Source organism: Falco cherrug, chromosome 10 (assembly GCF_023634085.1).
Source record: "Falco cherrug isolate bFalChe1 chromosome 10, bFalChe1.pri, whole genome shotgun sequence".
Lineage (NCBI taxonomy): Eukaryota > Metazoa > Chordata > Aves > Falconiformes > Falconidae > Falco > Falco cherrug.
The window spans coordinates 12,037,868-12,058,801 of NC_073706.1; the positions used below are offsets into that span (position 1 = coordinate 12,037,868).

Below are 20,934 nucleotides of genomic sequence, written 5' to 3' on the forward strand. Positions count from 1 at the left end.
GCATTTTTGTTTTCACAGTTACATGATGTTACACATATTCATTTAAAGAAATTATAACCTCAAAGGTATTAAAATTCAGTTAAGCACAAGGCACATGAAAACCCTTGCTGAAAAGCTAATGGCATATTCAATGGAGCAGATGGCTATTAAGCAGTAAATAGGCATAATCAATAATATTAAGTAATAAAACCTAGAAAAGTGTAAATGTATAATAATCACTCTAACTCACAGCTAGTATTATGCCTGAAACACTAGCTAAATACTACGTAAGAAGAATAAAGTACCTGAAAAGAAGCAGCTGTATTAACAAATGATCTTGAAATAAGCATGGAGAAACAGCATGTATTTATGAAAAATTATTTTAAAACATATTCAAAATATCTTAACTCACTAGAGAAACTGTATTACCAGTCTAGTCACAACTTTACATTTACCTTTTCCTTATTTGCATTTTTGCCTTTACATTTATCCACACGGCAAGCAGGTTCAGATAATTTATCTGCTGTTACGATACATAAAGTTAGAAAAATCAGCAAAATATTCAAATGGTTGACATTTAGACTTTTAGCTGGAAAAATCACAGAACCACTTTTATGCCCACAAATTTAAAGATTCAGTAAACAGCTTTCAGCACATTATTTTGTAATGCCAAAGGCTTTTATAATCAAGTCCTGCCTGTCTCATCCTCCAATAATTTTACACGTTAAAATACATACTTTTTCAAAGTTAACCTTTATAAATTATTAGAGCTAATCTGAAAATTCTTTATGCTTGGAAATAAGACAATGAAACCAGATTTTATCTGCAACACAACACATTATATGCTGTGCAGTTAGTATCTATGGACAAACTTATTGCAACATTCTTAAGTACAAAAAAAACATTCTTACTTTTGCCTGTCCTTATTGGTTTCTTTAAGTTTTTATTTCTACTGTAATCAATTAACCGGGCTTTAGATTTTTTATTTGCTTCCTGTAGCCAACTAATGTCTGTCTTGCTCTCATCACCTCCATATTCTGTATCTGCATCACTAAAGAGATGCTTCTTGTTTCGATTGTTTCTAGTCTACAAAAAACCCAAAAAGTTCTTAAGTTACTGATTTACTTTTAATATACCTGTTACTTACAGTATTGATATTTAAAGCACGAAGACAAAGTATATTGATCCACAAAAATCTGAACCTTACTTTTTTTCTTCCTGTCACTTCAGTGCTAGTTTTACTGTCATTTGCACTCCTTAATTAAAAGAAGAAAAAACACCTTTAAATGACACATTTAAAAATAACTTGTTTTAAATCTTTCTACTATTCATGTGGTATGTGAACTGAGGATTCAAACAAACTTACCTACTTTTGTTTTCACACCCATTTTGGAAATACCTGTTCACCTTAAACCTTAAAGGCTCGTGTTTATTTGCTAGTGATCGGTAAGAACACACAGTAACAATACATCCCTTTGCAGGCTGAACATTAAAAAAAAACTACCCCACTCTATTCAGGAGTTTATATCCCCATAATATTCCATGAAGAGAACTAAAGCTGTTTTCTTCCTGAAACACATTCTTTTTATCAGCTTCCCAAAGGAAAGTCATGATACAGCCTAGGAGACCACAGCAGCTATGTTTATTGCTTGAAAAAAACAACTCAGTCAAGGTATTATCATGCATACATTCCCTAGATTTTAATAATGGAATGCTGGGCAGGAGAATGCAGACAGTACTATTCTTGATAATCAGTAGACTGGAACAAAATGTAACATCCCTACCCCTTTTTGTTCGGATCTGTACGAACACTCAGTTCAGTAACGTGCAATTCTTGGATCTAAAAATGTAAATAAATAAAACAAATGAAGGTTTTCGTTTGTTATACATTTGAACAAAATTAAACAGGCCAACAGACAGTAACAGCTAGGGGGCTTTTTTGCTCAGTTTTTATACTCATCAATTAACTTATGACAATTAATTTCTATCTTAGACATTATTTAAGAACAGAGATTATAGCTAAAACCAACCAGAACTGACCGAAGCTTTCAGTACCTCAAACTAATAAATGAGTTTCCATTCAATACCTTCACCAATTCAGCAGGCTCTGCTAAGCCATAAGAAGCAAAACGATCTTTTGTTGTCTTTTGCTTTTACCTTAGCTAGATATTATACTTAAACATCTGGGCAAAGATATCTTTACGATAGGGATTGGAAGGATGGCAATAATGCTTTCAGAATAGTAAGATAATTTAAAAATTAAAATTAAAAAAATAGCGATACTCCTAACAACTGTTTCATTCTTACTTCAGGAAAACACTGTAATAGCTTTAAGCGGCCAGAACTGTAGAACAGCATGTATGATACATTTGAAAGTGATGGAGGTATTTACATGGCAAGTTCAGTAACATAATTTGAATTTTTAGATGTTAACTATACTTTCAGTAGATATAATTTAAGTTGACTGAGCTCCTTTATATTCTGTTCGTAACATATCAGTTTCAGTTATATTCTTACTCCAAGCTTTATTGTAGGCTCATCAAACACACTGATGTTAAAGTTGTAGACATCATCCCTGTCAAACAGACATTGAGGTCAATTTTGTGACTGAATTAACAAACATCTCACAAAGTTAGGTAGGGGTAATTAGAAATTTTGTTTGAAAATGTTATGACTACTTACACAATATGACCAGCAGTTACATTAAGAAAAGTAGTACTTTTCAGGCTTCTATCCCGAACTTCTCCCTATACATAAATAAAAATTTAACTCACATGTCAAATTTGGACTATGCATTCATACACACTGTCATCTCAAAACGCAAGTTCTTCATTGTGAACATGTTAAAAAACCTAGCAGCTGCTCAGATTTCCACATGATCAGCAACAGTACAATACAGCAAAAGGGGACAAGAGCTGGCAGAAACTAAATATTTTGGAATTTATCCTTTAAGGATATCAATAAAACCTTCAGCATTTTTTTCCCTCCAAACATTAAGACTAATTTCTGTGTCCCATTTAAGGATTCTATAATCTCATTATGGTAATATTTTTATTCTAAATATTTAACATTGCCATGTTCAAAGGGAACAGATCTGATTTATACAATATGAAAACAGAAATTAATTTGGGTTCCACTGGCTGATGGTTGTCTGTAAAAATATCCACATAAGTAAATACATTAAAAGTATTTTAAGTATATATAATCAATGCATAATTAACATTAACATCTACAGATATTTAATGTTCAGCAGTATTTGTGGATTTTTGCTTTACATCTACTAGCTGCCACCATATAAGTGCATATATCCAATATGAAAAAAAATTCCAACAAAAGCAATAATGTTACCTTAGAGACAGAGGATTTATTTAAATGTGGCCTAAAAAATAAAGATATGTTTTGTTAAATGCTAATGACAATATATGCATTAGAATACTGCTTATGTAAATAAAAGCCTTATAAACCACAACAAATTTATTCAGGTATTTAAAGACAAACCCAAGTGGATTAAAAGAGATCAGCCCCTTTCACTTTTGTGCTCTAGAAGAATTCATTCCATATCACACTGCTATACTGCAGTTGCTCCATGTCTTCCAAGTCCCTGTCCAAAAGGTTTAATAGGTGACATAGCCCAACTATTCCAGTCCTTTGTCATCCAGTTACAATCCCTCAGGGAGAGCATGGAATTATATGTAAAGTCTATCTCCAACCATCAGGTCCAGCAAAGTAAGACAAGATTTCTCATGTAAGAATTTGTTAAATTTAAACTCTCTAACCGTCAACTCTTTCAGAAAAACAGAACTAGGAACTTTAAATAATCAGAAAATTAATATCTGAATCCAAGTTTGACCTCCAAGCTATGATGATATAATGGAGACGCCCAACATGTGCAGTGCCCATGAACTATCCCAGTTAATTTCTCTCCACAGAACTTGTTGTGAGTGAGTGAATAAGCAGAAGACCACCGAATAAAGTTTCTAACAGCTTTTATAGTTGAACTACTGGAACTTTTCAAATACTAGTCTTCTGCTTTTTGTACAATAGGGTTTATCAGAAGCAAACAAATGATTCAGATGGAAGCAGGATGTGAAATAACTAGATGGAGTAGATCACAGACACATACACAAAAAGAATAAACACAAAAGTAAATATTCACATCATACCTGTTAATACCCAAAGAGTCTCCTGCTTTGCTTTTCTCATCAGTCTTTCCTTTGTATCTGTCACTGATTTTACTGATCAGTGATTTTGCTGCATCTGTCATTTCTTCAGACTTTGCTTTCTATAAAAATAGTTTAAGACTCAACTTCGAGCCCATTTAACAGAAGGGCAAAGCTGCAAACAGAACTACAGGTTCCCAACAATCACCTAAACTTCATGAAATGTCTTCTAGATGTACTTAATCACATTCCTTTGAAAACCATTTTCCTTTGCATTGTTCAAATAGCAAGCAACGAAACATCAGTTTAGCACATTTTTTTTTAAATGCTGTGGTTGTGTACTGTAACATTCAAAAGTGAATGAAGAAGTGTATGAGAAGCAGAAGCTGGTGCTTATTGAAGAATTATTTCTTTTTAAATATGATTCTTAGAAAGGAATTCAGAGTAAAATCATCTTTATCAGTCACACTGAAAAAGTAAACAGTGAAGCTAACACTTAATTCACTTTGTATTAGTGAAAAGTCATTAAAAGTAAGTCTGTGACTAAATGAAAGTAAAATACAAATTCTGAAATACCGAAAATTCAAAAATTCTCTTAATTGCAAGTCAAAGAAATGAAGGTAAGAAACTCTCACCATCTTTGATTGTTTTGGATGTGCAGCCTCCTTAAAGAGAGCATCAGGTTCCTCTTTTGTAAAATCGTAAGTCAAAGATGTTTCCGACACTCTAGCTGAAAGAAATGTTTTAAATGCTGTTTCAGTAATAGCTCAAATATTCTTCCTTTCTGTACTCAACAGTTTCTGTTCCAAATGATTAACACTGACTGTCCACTAAGTACTTTGCAGTTTTCTTCCTTCATGGTATCAATTACATTTTCCTGGTTTTCTTCTCTTTTTTAATTTCTTTGTTTATTGGGAAAGATACTTCAAAAACTGGAATAAATGTGGTTTTTTCCACAGCTATTTCACTAACAATAGAAACTAATACAGGGGAGAAAAAAAAAAAAGCACAGCTGTAGGTAAAAAATTAGTCTGAAAAATTTTTAACACTAGCAGTTAATCAATCTGAAATTTTTTTAACACTAGCAGTTAAAAGTATGAACATAACCTGGATGGGATGCACGTGCCAATGATGAATTTAGCTTTTGCTTGTCACCAATTGTTACATTCTTCTCAGGAACAGAGCATGCTCTTTTTTTCCATGTTTTGGTTTTATCAAAGGAACTCTCCAAAAGACCAGACAGCCTAACAAAAGTTAATACCATCTTATTATGAGTGAATTGCAGAAAGTGAGTATTAATTATAATAAACATGCATCACAAAATTGGAAAGTAGTGTTATCTTGTAGATATTAATGCATTTTACATTGGTACCTAAGCCTGCTACCATTCTGCAGCAAACCAACACATCGTAAAATGACAGACCTTCAGAATCAACATATATTTTTAGGTCAACTTCAAAAAGGCAACAGCATCCTATGACCATCATTAAAGCTTGAACCTAGGTAACTATGTGCTGTGTCAAACCTACTACTTTTTATGGTGCCGTTCACTTATGTAAACCCCTATCTCATTTGTATTTTACCTTCTGATGTCATCTGTACAAACTGCTCTCCTTGTTACTATTAAAGCTTACTTTAACTCCTAGTCTGATCTTGTCAACGGGTACTATTTTCACAGACAAATTCACTAATTTAAAGTCTCTGATTATACCAACAGAATAGTACTGATCATGAAGCAGTCTTAGCAAATACGTGTAAGAGTACTGGTTTGGTGCCATGAATTTCAGAATAAACCCCCCCCCAAAACAACATAATAAAAGTGGCCTGACTTACACAGCCAACAGTTCTCAGTGCAACCCTCACAGAGGGCGAGATAATTAAACTCTGGTATTTTCTGAAACTGTGAAACAAAATTAAAATTCTGGGAATATTTGAAAATAATCCTTTTATATAAGTGACAACAGTGACTTAGTATTCTCTTCCAATACTTACAGAGGTTTGCTGCTTCTCCCTGCTGGCTGAGAATCAGGAACAATCTCTGACGCTTCATCTAAATGAGACATTAATTTGATATCAATTATTATTACAAAAGAAATGGACAAAAAAACTTTAAAAGTAAGGACTGTCACCACTTGTAAAATTACTTGCCTAAAGTTTGCTTTTGTGTGGCTGCAATTTCTGCCTCTTGCATAATTTCTAAAACTTCTTCAGCACACCTTTGCTACAACGGGATAACACCCAAAAGAAAAATATTTATGTAGGACTATAAACAGTATAACCTCATAAACCTGTATCTTCCCTAATAAAATATGAGATTATTTTTCTATTTCATAGAAGTGCTAATTTCAATACCTTTTCAGGTAGTTTTGCCTCATCTCTGATATTTGAATTTCTGTTCTTCTGTTCTGTTTCACAAAATTCATTGTCTAGTGTATGTCTTTGCCCACTCTAAAATGCACAATAAGTAACACTGACAATTATAATCTGTAAAAGCAAAAGAAGTAAAATTCTCCTATAAAGTAACACTTGAAATATTCTAAACTATACATTCTAGATGTTGAAGCCTTTTTGGAAAATGTGGCTATATAAAAAAATGCTTCAGAATCCCATAGGCCAGGGTATGGCTGGAATCTGACCCAGAAAGCCATTTAGAGCCAGAAATAAAATAAAAATGTTACTATGAAGTCTTTGTACAACTGGAACAGAAGCAAAACCACATATACTCAAACTGCAGTTCAGTGACATCTATGTAGTTTCATTTGACTTTAGTGAATGTCTAATCAAAAATACGTAAAACCAATGCTATAAATACTATAACCTGAAGACGTTAACATTTCACAATATAGCTGAATGTATTACATTTTTTTAAGAGTATTTCAAGACTGTGTAATTAATTTAAGATTCTGTGCATACTCTGTTCTCATTATACACAAAGGAAGAATTGCAGTATCTAGTAAAAGCAAATTAACTCTGGGGTCAGAACTGATGAGTGAATGCAAATTTAGCTGATTTTGGAAGAGTTCAGTCTGACTTTACATGTATTAAACCTGAAATCCAGAGGACAAGAAAACACTATGTAATAAAGTAAAACACACTATTTTCTAAAAGTGAGTTGCTGACTGCCAAACTCTAGCTCTTTAAAATATGAAGTAGGAACAAATTAAAATGGAAATTAATGTTAAACTAAGTAAGAGACTTAGCTACAGATGACATGCATACTCCAGTAGGTTCTTGATAGAAACTCTTTGTTCTGGTCTCATTCATTGCATTATTAGACCTTCCAGCAGAGCTCATCATTTCCAAAGGTAATTTAAATCGTCCTTTACAAGGAGTGGCTGAAAACAAACCAGAAACATGCTAAAATTCTACCATTTCTTCTATCACAATTACTGTGCTTTCTCTGACATTAATATGAAGAGTTCTACCCATGATCACACCTATTCTATGAACTTTAAAAAAAGTTGGCTAGTATTTGTATCAACTCCTCACGTACCTTATATAATTCTATTGATTTCAATTAAGTTACATGGAGGTTAATAAGCCCACAGACTGTGGATATCTGGAGGCAAGTGATGCTTTTTATAGCTGGACTCTGGTATAAAATGGTCATGTATTTGAAGATTTTACTCTAATGTATTTTTGCTGGAATAGACTGTGTGGTTAATTTCCAAATAAAAGAATTTGCAGAGGTTCTTGTCTTTTTCCATCGTAATCTGAAAATGCATGCTTTTCTAGCCTCTGTTACTCTTAATTTACATGTGATATATGCATATACATAACTAAGGATACTGGTGCACTTGAGACAGCTAAAGCGAGAATATTGTTAGTCATGTTCTGCCACTAGTTGCCTTTCCAGCCTCTACTGGTCTTTGTCTTATGATCTCTCCCTTGTCAAAAGTATTAAATATCTGTTACAGTAAGACTATTAGTAGGAAAGTGATATCTCCCATTTGTGATAAAGTCTCTTCCTTGTTCTTTTTGCTGTAAGAGCACTTTTTGACATAAACATCAATAGCCCTGGACCTGTGACTCAACCTTGCAGTGGATCCCACCTCGCTCACTAGCCATATAATCAACTGCCCCTTGAAGAAACACATGCAGTTTCAAGGTAAGAGTAAAATGCAAGTGACAGACACATAGGAGAAAGCTGATTTTCCACTGCAACTTCTATTAAAGCACCAACTGCTAAGAATTCTTTAAACCAAGAGTGTATGAGGTAAGCAGTGAAAAAACACCTGTGTTTTCGGTCTTCTAGACGACTTCTGAGCTTGCTCCAGAACAAACAGCTGATTGACAGCAGCAGTAAAAACAACAGGTGGCCTTCAGCTGTTTGGAAGGCATGTGCAGCTACTACACTGCATCCTGTCTATAGACCAGTAGCAAGTGGCCTGGCTTAAAAATTTCAAGTTTAAAGCACCTGCTATAGATATTTTGTAAGGTCTACTTTTCATTCCCAGCTCTGCAAAGGATCACAGTTCATGCTTGTATTTCAAAGATGATTTATAGCATATTTTTAACCTGAAAGTACTGGCAAACTTACACATGCTAGCAAATACCAGTGGACTCCTTGTGGAAAATCTTGTAGTTCCAGGAATAAACACAGATGCTTCAGACACTTTCCTTTTACAAGATGTAGTTCTCTTGAAGAACAGAAAAAACTTGACCACAATACACAGACTTAAGGATGACAACACAAGATTTTAGAAAATCTACTTTCAAGTCTTTTGATACATTCTACTGATGGTATGTCAGTTACCGTTGCTGCACACATCAATGGCATATGATTTTTATGCAGCTCCCTTTTTAGAGAAAGTTCACCAAACACCTGAATTATACAATACTTTATATAATTTAGTTTGAACTGAGATCAGTGATTGTTGTTTTCTAAATTAATTCAATAAAGCATGGACAAATCCTGTCCCTTGTTAACAATCAAGTAACCAAGATGATTCCCAGGAATTTCTGCAAAGCTATCACATAAGCCATAAACCAGCAGAACCTCAGGGACAGGTTTACTAGACTACTGCCAGCAAGACATGCACTGTGTGTCTGTTGCACAATGAAGACATGGCAACACTGCTTCATGTTTTCCCCCATCCCTAGCATCTCTGCAGTTAGCCCTAGCAGAACCATAATACACTTATAATCTCAGAGTGATTGTGGGGCAAAAGGAACACCAGGCTTAAAGAACTGGGCTCCTGTCAGTTTAAACCACAGAATCAGTTATGCATAGCAGCGGTCCCATGAAATTGTGATTTGAATAATCCAGAATACAGGATTCACCTTGAAAACCACATGCTTTTTGTAATCATCAGTATTTGTGAATGCCAAGCCTGTATGACTTGCCTCTAATTACAGCTATAACTATTGCTGATCATTAACAAGTCTCCAGAGGCTACACTAGACTTTTGCATATCCTAAGAGATATATGCGTGTCTTGAAAATATTTCTCTTTAAAGAGAATTCTCAGAGCATGATGGTCTAAAGAACATTAACAAATTATTTTTATTTGTGTCACATTGTTATAATTTCAAAATACATAATAATGAGATATATTTTTTTTGCAAAGGCATTTATACAGCTCAGTGTCAAGTGATAAAACAAATCCTGTGTTAATTATATCCCAACCGTAAAATAACAGAAGTTTTATAATATAAAATATGATAAATATTGAAATTGACTGGTATTTTACTGTTTTGATAATCCTACTTACCTCGGAGGAACGACCTCTGCATTTTTCTTGAATGTGATTTTTCTTCGGAGTCCTCAAAGTTCCAGGAAGTTGCTGGATTTTGTACTTACTGAGTTGCTCCTCTTCTTCTAAATGTGGCAACAACTGACTTTCTGGGACCAGAACCTATGTAATATTTGGATTTTTTTAATTTTTATACAATATTTGGATTTTATTATGCTTTATATTTTGTGTTTATACGAACACACAGAGCGCAACTTCTTTACCCTAACACATTCCCCTCTCGATTTTGATAAACTTCAGAGCTTATACACTTTTACTTTGAAAAGCATCTGACCTAACTTATTTTTCATAAGTTAGGATGGATTATCAAATCACAATTCACATCAAAGAATTTCCCTTGTGTGCACCTGTCTGAAGTATTCTAAGATTTGGATATTAATATTGGTGTCCTCCCAAATATACAATATACACACATACTTGCTAGAGATCACTTAACTGGTTTTAGAGTTATTTTTACTGACTGGCATTTTAGAAGTCCTTATTTTTATGGTGAATGATCACAAATTAGCTAATAATCAGACTAAATATATAAATCAAGAAAACAACCATCTTGGCATACTGAAATAAAATACCTGTGATCCGCTTTCATCAAAAATGACATGTACAGTTGTTTTGGCAACTGATGCAGACTGCTTCTTACTAAAGTCCTACAAAGTGAGTAACCATTTATGTAAAATACACACTTTTCTCAATATTTTTTTATTATTATTACTACACAATAAATGGAAAAAAATATTTAGAGTCAGATCTCAGGTGTCTGAAAACAGGTTAGAGGGGAAAATGAATTCTTCAAGCTCACAGCAGTTCTTTTCCTCATGAGTTTCTCAGTCTGTCAAGAGTTCAGGGCAAAGCAGTTTGTTACAAGCTGGAAGGAATAAGCTATGGCTTGCTAAAAATTTTTTACTAAATGAGTAAATTCGTAAGAGCGGTAAGCATACTGCAAAATGGTATTGCTAATGAAGCATTTCTGAAAGACTTCTGTATTTCTAAGCATCCAGTTCTTGTGCTTCTGGAAAATTATACATGCTATGCAAAACTTGACATTAAGCTATGATGATCCTTTTCCAGCTAGTTTTGTTGCAATTAATTCTAAATCTTAGAATCACAAAATCATTTATGTTGAAAAAGAGCTTTAAGATCATTGAGTCCAACCGTTAACCCAGCACTGCCACACCCACCACTAAACCATGTCCCAGTGTGCCACATCTACTCATCTTTTAAATACATCCAGGGATGGCGACTCCACCACTTCCCTGGGCAGCCTGTTTCAGTGCTGGGCCACCCTTGCAGTGAAGGCATTTTCCCCAATAGCCAACTAAACCTCCCCTGATGCGACCTAAGGCCGTTCCCCCTCATCCTTATTTGGCATCTTTACTGAAGCTTAATAAATTATGGGATAAATACTGTTCTGTAGCAGTCATGTTAATCAGAAACATTTGGTATAAACAGATACTGATAATCACATCTATAACAATATTTATGTGACAATGAGACATTTATTTTGAATCCATTGGAAACCATTTGGAAAGTTGTTTAAATCTTACCTTACACTTACTAAATCCATAAATCTTTCTGGTTACATCTTTGATGTCCAAGATATAATCAAAATATAAAAAAAATATATCTCCTTCTTGATTACCCACATTCATTGGTCTTTTTAGATCTATTGTTAATAATTTCTTTGAATCTTTTTCTGGACAAAAACAAAATTTGAAAAGTAGTTTCACTACAATTTAGCAAGATCTCATGTAATATTTGCAAATACATGAAACTTGCTGGCATTCTTCAGTTCAGCTATTAAGATATATATTTTATTTAATTCACTCTATCCTACAATGAATTTTATTAGTGAAACAATTCAAGATTCAATCTTTTAGAAATACTTATTCTGTATATTGCCCTGTGGAATTTTCTTTTGAAGGTTATTTACCATTGCTGCAGACAAATTACAGACACATACAAAACTATTCTAAGTAGTTTAAAAGGAACATTATTAAATGTCACTGTCTTATGCCTTATTCTGCATTGAAATTAACTCTAATGTGATGCAAGACATTATTTTAAAATTATTTTAATAAAATCATACCTGCATGCCTAAAATGCAAATGTCACTGCAATGCAATTTTAGCCCAGATAAAAACAGTACCTATAATATTTTAAGTGGAAATTTTGCTTTGCTGAGAATTGAGTCAGTACTTTACTATTAATCAATTTGAAAATCCAAGTTAGTGTGTAACAAAGGTCACATTTTTGAACACCAATACCTTCAAGGCTGTATAGGGCTACCTCTTCTTCGGGTATAACAACTGTTTCCCACTGATGATCCTTATTTGAAAAATGCATATTTTTAAAGATAGAAAAGCATTATATTACAATTAAATGAAGTGCAGTGGTCAAAAAGTTATTCAGTGAGGACAATTTTTAAATTTTTTTAATCCTCTGTTACAATACAAGGAGTGACAATGAACAGAAGCTCCATTTGTAAGAGTGAACATTTTCAAAGAGCTTTGCCAGAGACATTAAACTAAACAATTTTTGTAGATGGGACTCAACTGTAACTGAAATTTTGTAAATGGCTTCTTGTTCACAGGTGCATGTGTTAAAACTGTTTGCAAACAGTATTAGAAAGCCACTACTTTGAAATTGTTTGATCTAAATATGTACACCGAATCCAGGTTTTTTCCCCTCCACACTGTAACTGCATGTGTACCTTTGATGGGGGAAACAAATTTGATACACTTGGAAGTATGTGTATCTACTGCCTCAGAACAATCTAGTATGGCAAACAAAAATTAGCTTACTGCATCATCTGCTGCCACATAGAACGATATACTTCTGCTACCAACATTAAAATCAATCCAAAATTCTTCAAGATTTTCATCCATTGGTATTTGTAGCTAAAACAAAAACATTAAGATAAAAAGAGTAAGAGCTGAGAACAATGATTTATACCAGCTAACAGGCTTTGTGTTAGTCTGAGAAACTTTGAATACATGCAGATCTGTATACACCTGAAAAAAAAAAAAAAAGAGATATTTTTTTTTTACTTGATGCTTATTCTTTCTTTACTAGAAGGCAGAAATCCTTCAACTGCACTAATGAAAATCTGCGGATATGATTAAGTCTGAAACTTACCTCATATTCACCAAGAGCTGCTGATAAACACGGATATGTAAAAACCCTGTAAGAAAAGGGTATTTTGTCAAGTATCCTAAAATGCTGTAAATACATTGTTCGTATCTGAACACAGCGACTGGACTGTATTTTCAGCACAAATCTTGTGTGCTTTAGAGACCAAGAGATCAGAGCAATCAAAAGAGCAGTCACTTGACTGCATTTCTTTCCCAAAGGAGACACCATGAAAAAGTATATAGCCTCACAATGAAAGCAGCGGTCTCAGACCTCTTGTCACAACATTCATATATCTAGCTTATCTGGTACTTTAAGAACAGTATTCAAGCTGAATATACACCTGACAGAAAGACATACAATCTCTTCGCTGTCATGACACATAAAAAGTAAGATGCAGAGCATGTGATCATATGCGTAAGAAAAAAGCTCGTATTTTCTTTTCTTTTTCATGTCCCATTTCTCTACCAGATGTTCTCATCGATTATCTCAATGGAAATACACTAAATCAATAAAGGAATATACGCTAACCGATTACTAGCTATTGTTAATGATGTTTACTCAATTATTGAGCATCTCAAAATTTTCCAGTGGAACTGACTAGAATACAAAAACTGGCTTCTTACAAACATTTATTAAAGGAAGTGAAGCAAACACTTTATATTTTCAAAGATCTTTTCAAATGCATGTCCTTTATTTAGTGACCAGTTCTTCAAGCAATTATCTACTAATCTGAAACATGTTTGTGTTTTTTCCAAATAATGGGAATTACAAAAAATTAACATCTTAATAGAGAAGACAGTATTAGTGACAACGTACCAAAAGATGGTATTACTCAATTTCTTTACTGTTTAATATTTTTAAACTATCTTAACTTCATGTGGTTGTTGACTTCCTAACACAGCAATATTCATCTTATTTGCTTGTATTCTTTTAATTCAGAGTTTCCCCAAACCAGTCTTTATGATACAAAGGTAACTCCCAAGGAACGGTCAAGAAATCCAAAAAAGAAAATATATTGGCTTTCAAAAAAAATTCAGTTTTACCTTCTTTTGTCTCCAAGCATGCCATTCACCTGGTTAAGAAATTTTCTGCAATCCTATTAAAACACAAAAATTTCTTAAAGGTTTGTAAAATGAATGTTTACCTGCCTGTAAATATTTTTCGAAAGACTTACTGTTTCAAACTCAGAATCTTTAATTCCTTTAAATGCAGTGGACACAAACTCCATGGGAAACCACTTGCATGCCAGTTCTCGTCTTTGTTTCTCTGATACCATTCTGCATAAAGCTTCTGTAATGGCTACTTGCAGGTCATAGTCTACAGCACAACACATTTTACAGGAACAGCAGTTTTAAAGATACTAATGATATGAAAAAAAATATTACATAGGAAACTGGTATATGCACTGCTGAACATTTCCTACTATGTTATCACATCACATCCAAATATGTAACCCATAAAAGATCCATAGATAAAAGGATATATAGATAAGGGAATAAGAATGACTAAACAACTTATGTTTCAAAATGAAATTTCAACCAAACTTTCAAAGAACATCAGAGCAACACTAGGTGTATAAGCAAGAGGTAAGAACTTTCCAACTTTCACCTGTCAGAACTGGGAAACCGTTGGATACCAAGTGATCCCTGAGAGAAGTTACAGTACTACTAAACATGGCTAGCACTTCACTATCCTCAAAAGACTGACTTCCTTATGATCTTTTTTATTTTAAAACTTATATTCTACAGAAGAAAAGGACTGAAAACTTCAGTTAGCCATGCACTACACAGATCTGAAACATTCTATTTTGCAGATTGCTTTCATGCACTATTTTTATTTTCCAGAGGACTCTAATCACAACATTCTGCAGCTTCTTTAATGGGTCTGCATGCAATTTTTTAAGAAGCTCACTACTAAATTGTCTGTTACGTCCTTTGCTCACCTCCAGCATCCAAAATTCTGCTCCCCATGTCACTCCTGCCAAACATTACATCAAAATGTAACATTACATCAAAACAGGACATCAACACAAAGCATAGAAGTAAAGTTTATTAATTACAAGCTTTCAATGTATGAGATAAAACCCTGCTTCCACTAAACTATTAGTCATCAAAGGGGTAAGTCTGTTATGCTAAGGATATACATCTGAAAGTACTACTGGGGAAGTGAACCACCTGATACACGTAATTTTTATTCTATTTATTTTTTCAAATGCTGTAAAAAGGTTTCCCAGTGTGAATAACTTGTCCTTCCAGTGACTGATTCACTGTACTTTACATACATACTTACAAATAAGAATTTATTTTACAACAACTGGGACGAGAAGACCCAGATCAGGAAAGATGTAAATTTAGGCTTGTAATGGAGAATAACCCACGTGAATACCTGCCCACAGCCACTACCACTGGCAACACAAAAGCAAATGCAAAAGTGATTTGAGCAGGGACCAATCTGCATGCAGCATGTCTTAGTGAAAACTGCCTTCCCAGCTATGCAAATGATATAATGCTATAAAAATTATACTGAAGATTATTTACATGACAAGCAACATTTCCTTTGTAGCAAATATTTTTTTCCTGACATCTCGAGGCGTGTTGTCAAGCATTAAATTCAGTTTTCTTACTACCTAAGAAGAGTGGAAAAAGGGGAGTGAGATTAAATATAAAATAAGTTGATAAAGTTTAAGTTATTCTTATTTTGGGCCCTTGCAATGTATTTCATACCACTGAAGAGAAATAATTGCAAAACAAGAAAAGAAAATGAGTTCTATCTTACCTTAAATGCCATTTATCTTAATACTAACTACATTAATTCCAATAAATTACATAAGCTTTAATGTGAACATCAGCTGTTAAAGGGCTATGCTTCATTTTTTCAGCCTTAAATACAGCAAAAAATCCCCAAAACTTTCAAAGCTGGAGTGCTGTCTGTAGTCGATTGCTGAGCTAAAGTGTACCTTAAGTTTGAATTAAAAAGCCTCTCCTTTGAGGATGCAGCCTTTATAGAAGACTTTTCGTAACTTTCCCTTTCTTGGGGGGGGGGGGGGGGGAAGGGAAAACCTGACAACCTGAGTTTACAAAAATAAATAGGAGACATTTGTAATATACTAGAAGGTATGCAGGTTTCCTACAAGTATCTAAGGAATTTACAACCAAGAATCTTAATCCTATTTATAGCAGTTGTAATAGAGCATATTCTTCTCTACTAGAGCACCACAATAGTCTTCCTTTTGCAGCATCTGTACAGTTAAAACACTAACCAGAAAATTATTGCTTAGAAAGAAGAGTGTTTACCTCCTGCTGAACATAAATATTAATTCTTACGTCAGTGATGAGTGTACATGTTCTCACAACAAAGTTTTCTAGTATTTGCATTTTACCTAATGAATAGGAGGAAATCAATTAGTTATGAAAAGTGTATTAGGGTACCCCCTCATCAGCATCTGGATAAAGATTCATTTTCATTTAGAAATAAAATATAGTATGTCTTCCTGTCCATACAAGATTACTGATATTAAAAAAGACCCAACCAAACATCTTAAGCTTAATGGTTAAATGCAAGACAAAACAGTTATTTAAAGTTTATAGCAAATATGGCTCTTTACGATGTTACTATTCCTGTGCACCACTATGTAAGTCCCTTGGGCATGAGATTATTTTAAAAATACACTGATTAAGTATTCTGAAGAGACATTTTAAGGTTAACTATCATATCTACCATACACTTTTTTAAAGCTCACCTTCAGGTCTGCTATCACATATAGCCTACAATAAAAAAACAAAACCAAAACAAATCATTTTGATACTGTAAATATTACAGCATGAAAATCAGGTAGCGTACCTAAAGCAAGTAATCAAAAAGCATTTAAGATTATAAAATTATCTCATCCTTAATGAAGAACATGAGACTTCTTCTAATACCAAGTGTCATTTTCCAATATTGTATTTCAGTTAAATTTATGGACATTACTTCCCCAATGATAATTTTTTTTATGCACTGAAAAACCTCACAGATTTTATAAATTTGAGGTCCTGGGATTAGCATACCAATAATTTATGTAATCAAAATTAGAGTAAGATTAAATTTTTTTGTTCACTGAACACTTAAGTTGTTTTCTTTATTTCATGATGCTGATCATGAACAGAAAATGAGTATGAATACAGGCAAATTGTTTATCCAAAAAGACTTACAATCTGTATCAGAAATCATTGTAACATTAACTTTCAAAGGATATTAAATGGAAACAATAGAAACACATTTGAAATTCTTTTGTTGATAAACTACTGGTAATTAATTTACTAGTAATTTATTAATAATACACACAATGTATTTTATTATCAAAATATTTTTACCAGCAACATGTTGAAGAAATCTTCAGCCAGATTTGTAAGCATTTCATTCTTTTCATTTCCTCCACGGATCAAAATTCTTTTTACCTTTTCAAACCAATTAACCATGTAAAGGGAAAATAAATCTATTTTAATAGCATGAAGAAGGACAATAATACATATTATACTGAAGTAAAATTATACAAACTATACAATGATTGAAACAACAGCAACATTACCAGTCTGCTGAACATACTTTAGTGCCAGACTGAAATTTTTCACTCACACTAAACAAATGTAGGTGATTTCAAACTAAGGTAATTTCTGTAGCTGATTTTTTAACACAAAAACTAGAGGACTACTTTTACACCTGCCATCACAAACAAAAGAGCTGAAAATGGATAATGGCTGAATGGAAAAGTATGTTTGCAGATGTGAATATAAGCATGAAGTTAACACCAGGGGGTTTTTTTAGTAAAGCAGTTGAGAAGGCGATCGAGTAACACATCTGATATTGCCATTAATTTTCTTCAGTAAAGTCTCTGGTGAAAGTAGTAAGAAGTGGTATCTATTTTTCGGTATATTTATTATGTTGAGTTACAACTGATTTAATGTACTCAATGTACAGATCGAAATAACACCAAATAATCTGAGTAGCACTACAACCTGTTGAAAGAAAAGGTACATTATTGCCGTTGCAAGTATTAACAAAATAATTAATAAATTGCACCAGGAAATTCCAACTCCTCAATCAAAAGCAGTATAGCAAGTTCATATAAAGATATCACCTTGTTGTAAGCATTTCTAAATTAATTATATATTGCATAATTTGCAATACCTTCACTTAGAGCAGCATCACTTTATAAGGAGTCACTTGTCAAGGAACATTTAAATCTGAATAACGTTTGTTGCAAAGTTATGGGAAATTCTTAATTCAGAAACAGTCAAGGGCCAAATCAAATACTAAGCTGTTCAGCAGTCAGCCATTACTTACGCATGCTCTATTAAATTATATATATATTTTTAAGAAGTTCACGTATGCTTTATATAGTTTTACTTATCCTTCCAATAAAGCCATGTTTTATCATTGCTGGGACCCCATCTTCTCCTGCTATGCTGATTTTGTTCCAACATTTCTGAACAGAATTTAGTAAAGTGGAAATAGTTTTGACTTCTTGTTTGTCAAGTTCCTGAAATTGAAATTACAACACTGACTTTAGTATACAGTTCTAGAGGAACCTGTATTTAATTAACCAGATGCCTTTTTGTTTTCAAAAGCCACCTTAATTGTAGCCTGAAGTAGAATTTTTGTTCTTTAATTTTATTTCAGTTTTTCAAATCAACTGCTGGTATAAACCAAGCCAAATGAAAAACATTTTTTCAGACTATTAAAATGACCATATAGATTACGCTAATGTAATAATTATATTACCCAACAGAGAAGCTTGTCTAATTTGTTGACAAACTGGTTGCTGCATTTGTGAGAGGCATTTTCACAGTCTTCTGCTGCCACAAACTGTTCTAATAATCGGAAATCTTTTTTTCTTGTAACTTCATCAATTAACTTTTCAAACTGTCAACGATAAAAGAAAACAGAGCAACTGTATTACTGTATGTTTAACACCAATACTAATTTAGCAAGATTTAGCATAGGTTTTATGCAATCACCTGTTGCATTCTAAGAAAATATTCTGAATCACAGAATTGATAAATGTAAAACCTAAAGCATGGAACATCATATCTAATACACTAATCATGCAAATACTTATGAACCGAGTTTTTAATTATGTGCCAGTTTTCCTTAACTGAATGTTCTTTCTTTCCTCATGCTACAAACAAATGCTTATATAAGTTCTCCCTGTGTTAATATCCCATCCTTACTACATATAATACTTTGCATTTCTAAGTTATCTATTACTGATTTTAAAAGATGTTAATATATTTGAGCACTACTGCCTTCCTCGACTATTTTGCCCCTCTATTCTTTCTAGACCAGTTATAAACAGACTTCAGCATTTTGAGCTCAAGCGTCATTCCAACTGATTCATGTATGTCAAATGCATGATTTTAATCAGTAACTATTTCCAATTCCTCTTGCTTCCTACCCAGCTACTTAGCACTAACCTACATCAAAGGAAAATTTCTTCCTACAACATTCTTTTCCACACTGCGAATTTTACTTGTAATTAAATACCAGAAGCAGCGCTTTAAGCTAGTAATTAAAACAATCAGTACTCAACTATTCCGGTCCATAAACACATACCTGCATCTCACTCCTGGCTGCCATTTTTGCAGTTCATCTACACAGCTGCATAAGGGAACAACCATCACATCACCAAAACACAATTCACTGACTTAGACTCAAATCAGTTTCACGAACACCAGCGATCAGTCAAAATACATTACAAATCCCAGAATTTGTCACTCGGCTAAATACTGTTTAGGAAATTAAACTAACTGGGGATATAATGAAACCCCTTGCGTGGATAAGCAATTGCTTAAAATGAGAGGGGAAGGAAGGATCAACTTTGGCAATGGAGGAACAGAGGGTCCTGCAGCGGACAGTCTGTATTTCTCCACAAGGAAAAAAACAACAAAAAAACCTTCACTAATTTATTCAGAATAGGTAAGTCAACAGCAGAACTCCAGAAGGGCCTCATTATAAAATAATAAATTAAATCATTTAAGAAAAATGTGATGAACGCATGCAGGGAAAAAAGCTATCCTAATTATACATAGCGGTGTGCTCTGACATGACTATCACCAAAAAGGAAGATGTAAAAATTATAGTTTTCTGAAAACATTTTCTTAATACTCAAAAGCTGACCTAAGTATCTTCTTTTGAGAGTCAATGTATTAAAAAAACCCAACAAACTCTTTATGCTTTGTATAAATTAATCTATATTGCCCAATGTGCCACAGGCACTTTTGGTTTCCCAGATATCACAGAACTAGACAAAACAAATGGAAATAATCATTAAAAATAGGAAGAACAAGCAACCGGGAACACACAGCAGTAATTTCTGTACTCCTAAGTAATACAAAAGTAACAAATTTAGAGAATTGTTTTAATCATTTTTCCAAGAAAAGAATGCAGCAGCCTCCACTGCAGCCTGGCTATCACCTCACAGGCCTCTTTCCTCTGTCCTAGTCAGACATGCCAGAGAAAACATGAATCCCCTTCTGTGTGCCTCCTTTCGACCAGGGGGGAAGACCTCCGCCCACGCAGTGGCTAGCACTTCCCTCAAGAACTTTGTTACTGGGAGGCAAAGGCCCCGCACCCCCGTGCCACCAGCCACCTCAGCGCCGGCAGAGCTGCTGGCCGCGGGGGGTCGGCGGCGAAGCCCCCCAGCATGGCGCCCCTCACCTGACCGCCGCGGCACACCAAGGCACCGCTTCCCGCCGACCAATCACTTCCAGCGCCGGTAGTCTCCAGCCAATCACTGCCCGCGCGGCCGGCATACGGGCCAATCGCCACCGCAGGCGCGGGTCGCAAGGCGGGTTTCCCTTACCGTCAGGCATCCCCGCGCAGAGGCTTCTCCTCTCTCCGCACCTGTGGCGGCCTCACCTAGCCGGTCAG

General features: G+C 34.2%; 1 protein-coding gene across 1 annotated transcript in view; it reads right to left on the reverse strand.

Moving 5' to 3' along the window:
* SYCP2 (synaptonemal complex protein 2) overlaps nucleotides 1–19,756 on the reverse strand; it is a 32,016-nt gene extending 12,260 nt beyond the window's left edge. The window contains exons 1-30 of the mRNA XM_027813534.2: nucleotides 19,618–19,756; nucleotides 18,787–18,927; nucleotides 18,416–18,544; nucleotides 17,379–17,483; nucleotides 16,766–16,790; nucleotides 16,320–16,405; nucleotides 15,564–15,652; nucleotides 14,969–15,003; nucleotides 14,201–14,343; nucleotides 14,070–14,122; nucleotides 13,030–13,075; nucleotides 12,696–12,791; nucleotides 12,159–12,219; nucleotides 11,439–11,587; nucleotides 10,467–10,541; nucleotides 9,853–9,996; nucleotides 8,680–8,779; nucleotides 7,359–7,474; nucleotides 6,288–6,360; nucleotides 6,132–6,189; nucleotides 5,247–5,383; nucleotides 4,775–4,869; nucleotides 4,143–4,261; nucleotides 3,328–3,358; nucleotides 2,662–2,726; nucleotides 2,497–2,554; nucleotides 1,764–1,819; nucleotides 1,187–1,235; nucleotides 891–1,065; nucleotides 435–502 (exon numbers count right to left, since the gene is read on the reverse strand). Of these exons, the coding sequence (XP_027669335.1) occupies nucleotides 435–502; nucleotides 891–1,065; nucleotides 1,187–1,235; nucleotides 1,764–1,819; nucleotides 2,497–2,554; nucleotides 2,662–2,726; nucleotides 3,328–3,358; nucleotides 4,143–4,261; nucleotides 4,775–4,869; nucleotides 5,247–5,383; nucleotides 6,132–6,189; nucleotides 6,288–6,360; nucleotides 7,359–7,474; nucleotides 8,680–8,779; nucleotides 9,853–9,996; nucleotides 10,467–10,541; nucleotides 11,439–11,587; nucleotides 12,159–12,219; nucleotides 12,696–12,791; nucleotides 13,030–13,075; nucleotides 14,070–14,122; nucleotides 14,201–14,343; nucleotides 14,969–15,003; nucleotides 15,564–15,652; nucleotides 16,320–16,405; nucleotides 16,766–16,790; nucleotides 17,379–17,483; nucleotides 18,416–18,544; nucleotides 18,787–18,927; nucleotides 19,618–19,641 (2,601 nt within the window). The 5' untranslated portion in view covers nucleotides 19,642–19,756. The remainder of the gene's footprint in view (nucleotides 1–434; nucleotides 503–890; nucleotides 1,066–1,186; nucleotides 1,236–1,763; nucleotides 1,820–2,496; nucleotides 2,555–2,661; nucleotides 2,727–3,327; nucleotides 3,359–4,142; nucleotides 4,262–4,774; nucleotides 4,870–5,246; nucleotides 5,384–6,131; nucleotides 6,190–6,287; nucleotides 6,361–7,358; nucleotides 7,475–8,679; nucleotides 8,780–9,852; nucleotides 9,997–10,466; nucleotides 10,542–11,438; nucleotides 11,588–12,158; nucleotides 12,220–12,695; nucleotides 12,792–13,029; nucleotides 13,076–14,069; nucleotides 14,123–14,200; nucleotides 14,344–14,968; nucleotides 15,004–15,563; nucleotides 15,653–16,319; nucleotides 16,406–16,765; nucleotides 16,791–17,378; nucleotides 17,484–18,415; nucleotides 18,545–18,786; nucleotides 18,928–19,617) is intronic.
* Nucleotides 19,757–20,934: the final 1,178 nt, after the last annotated feature.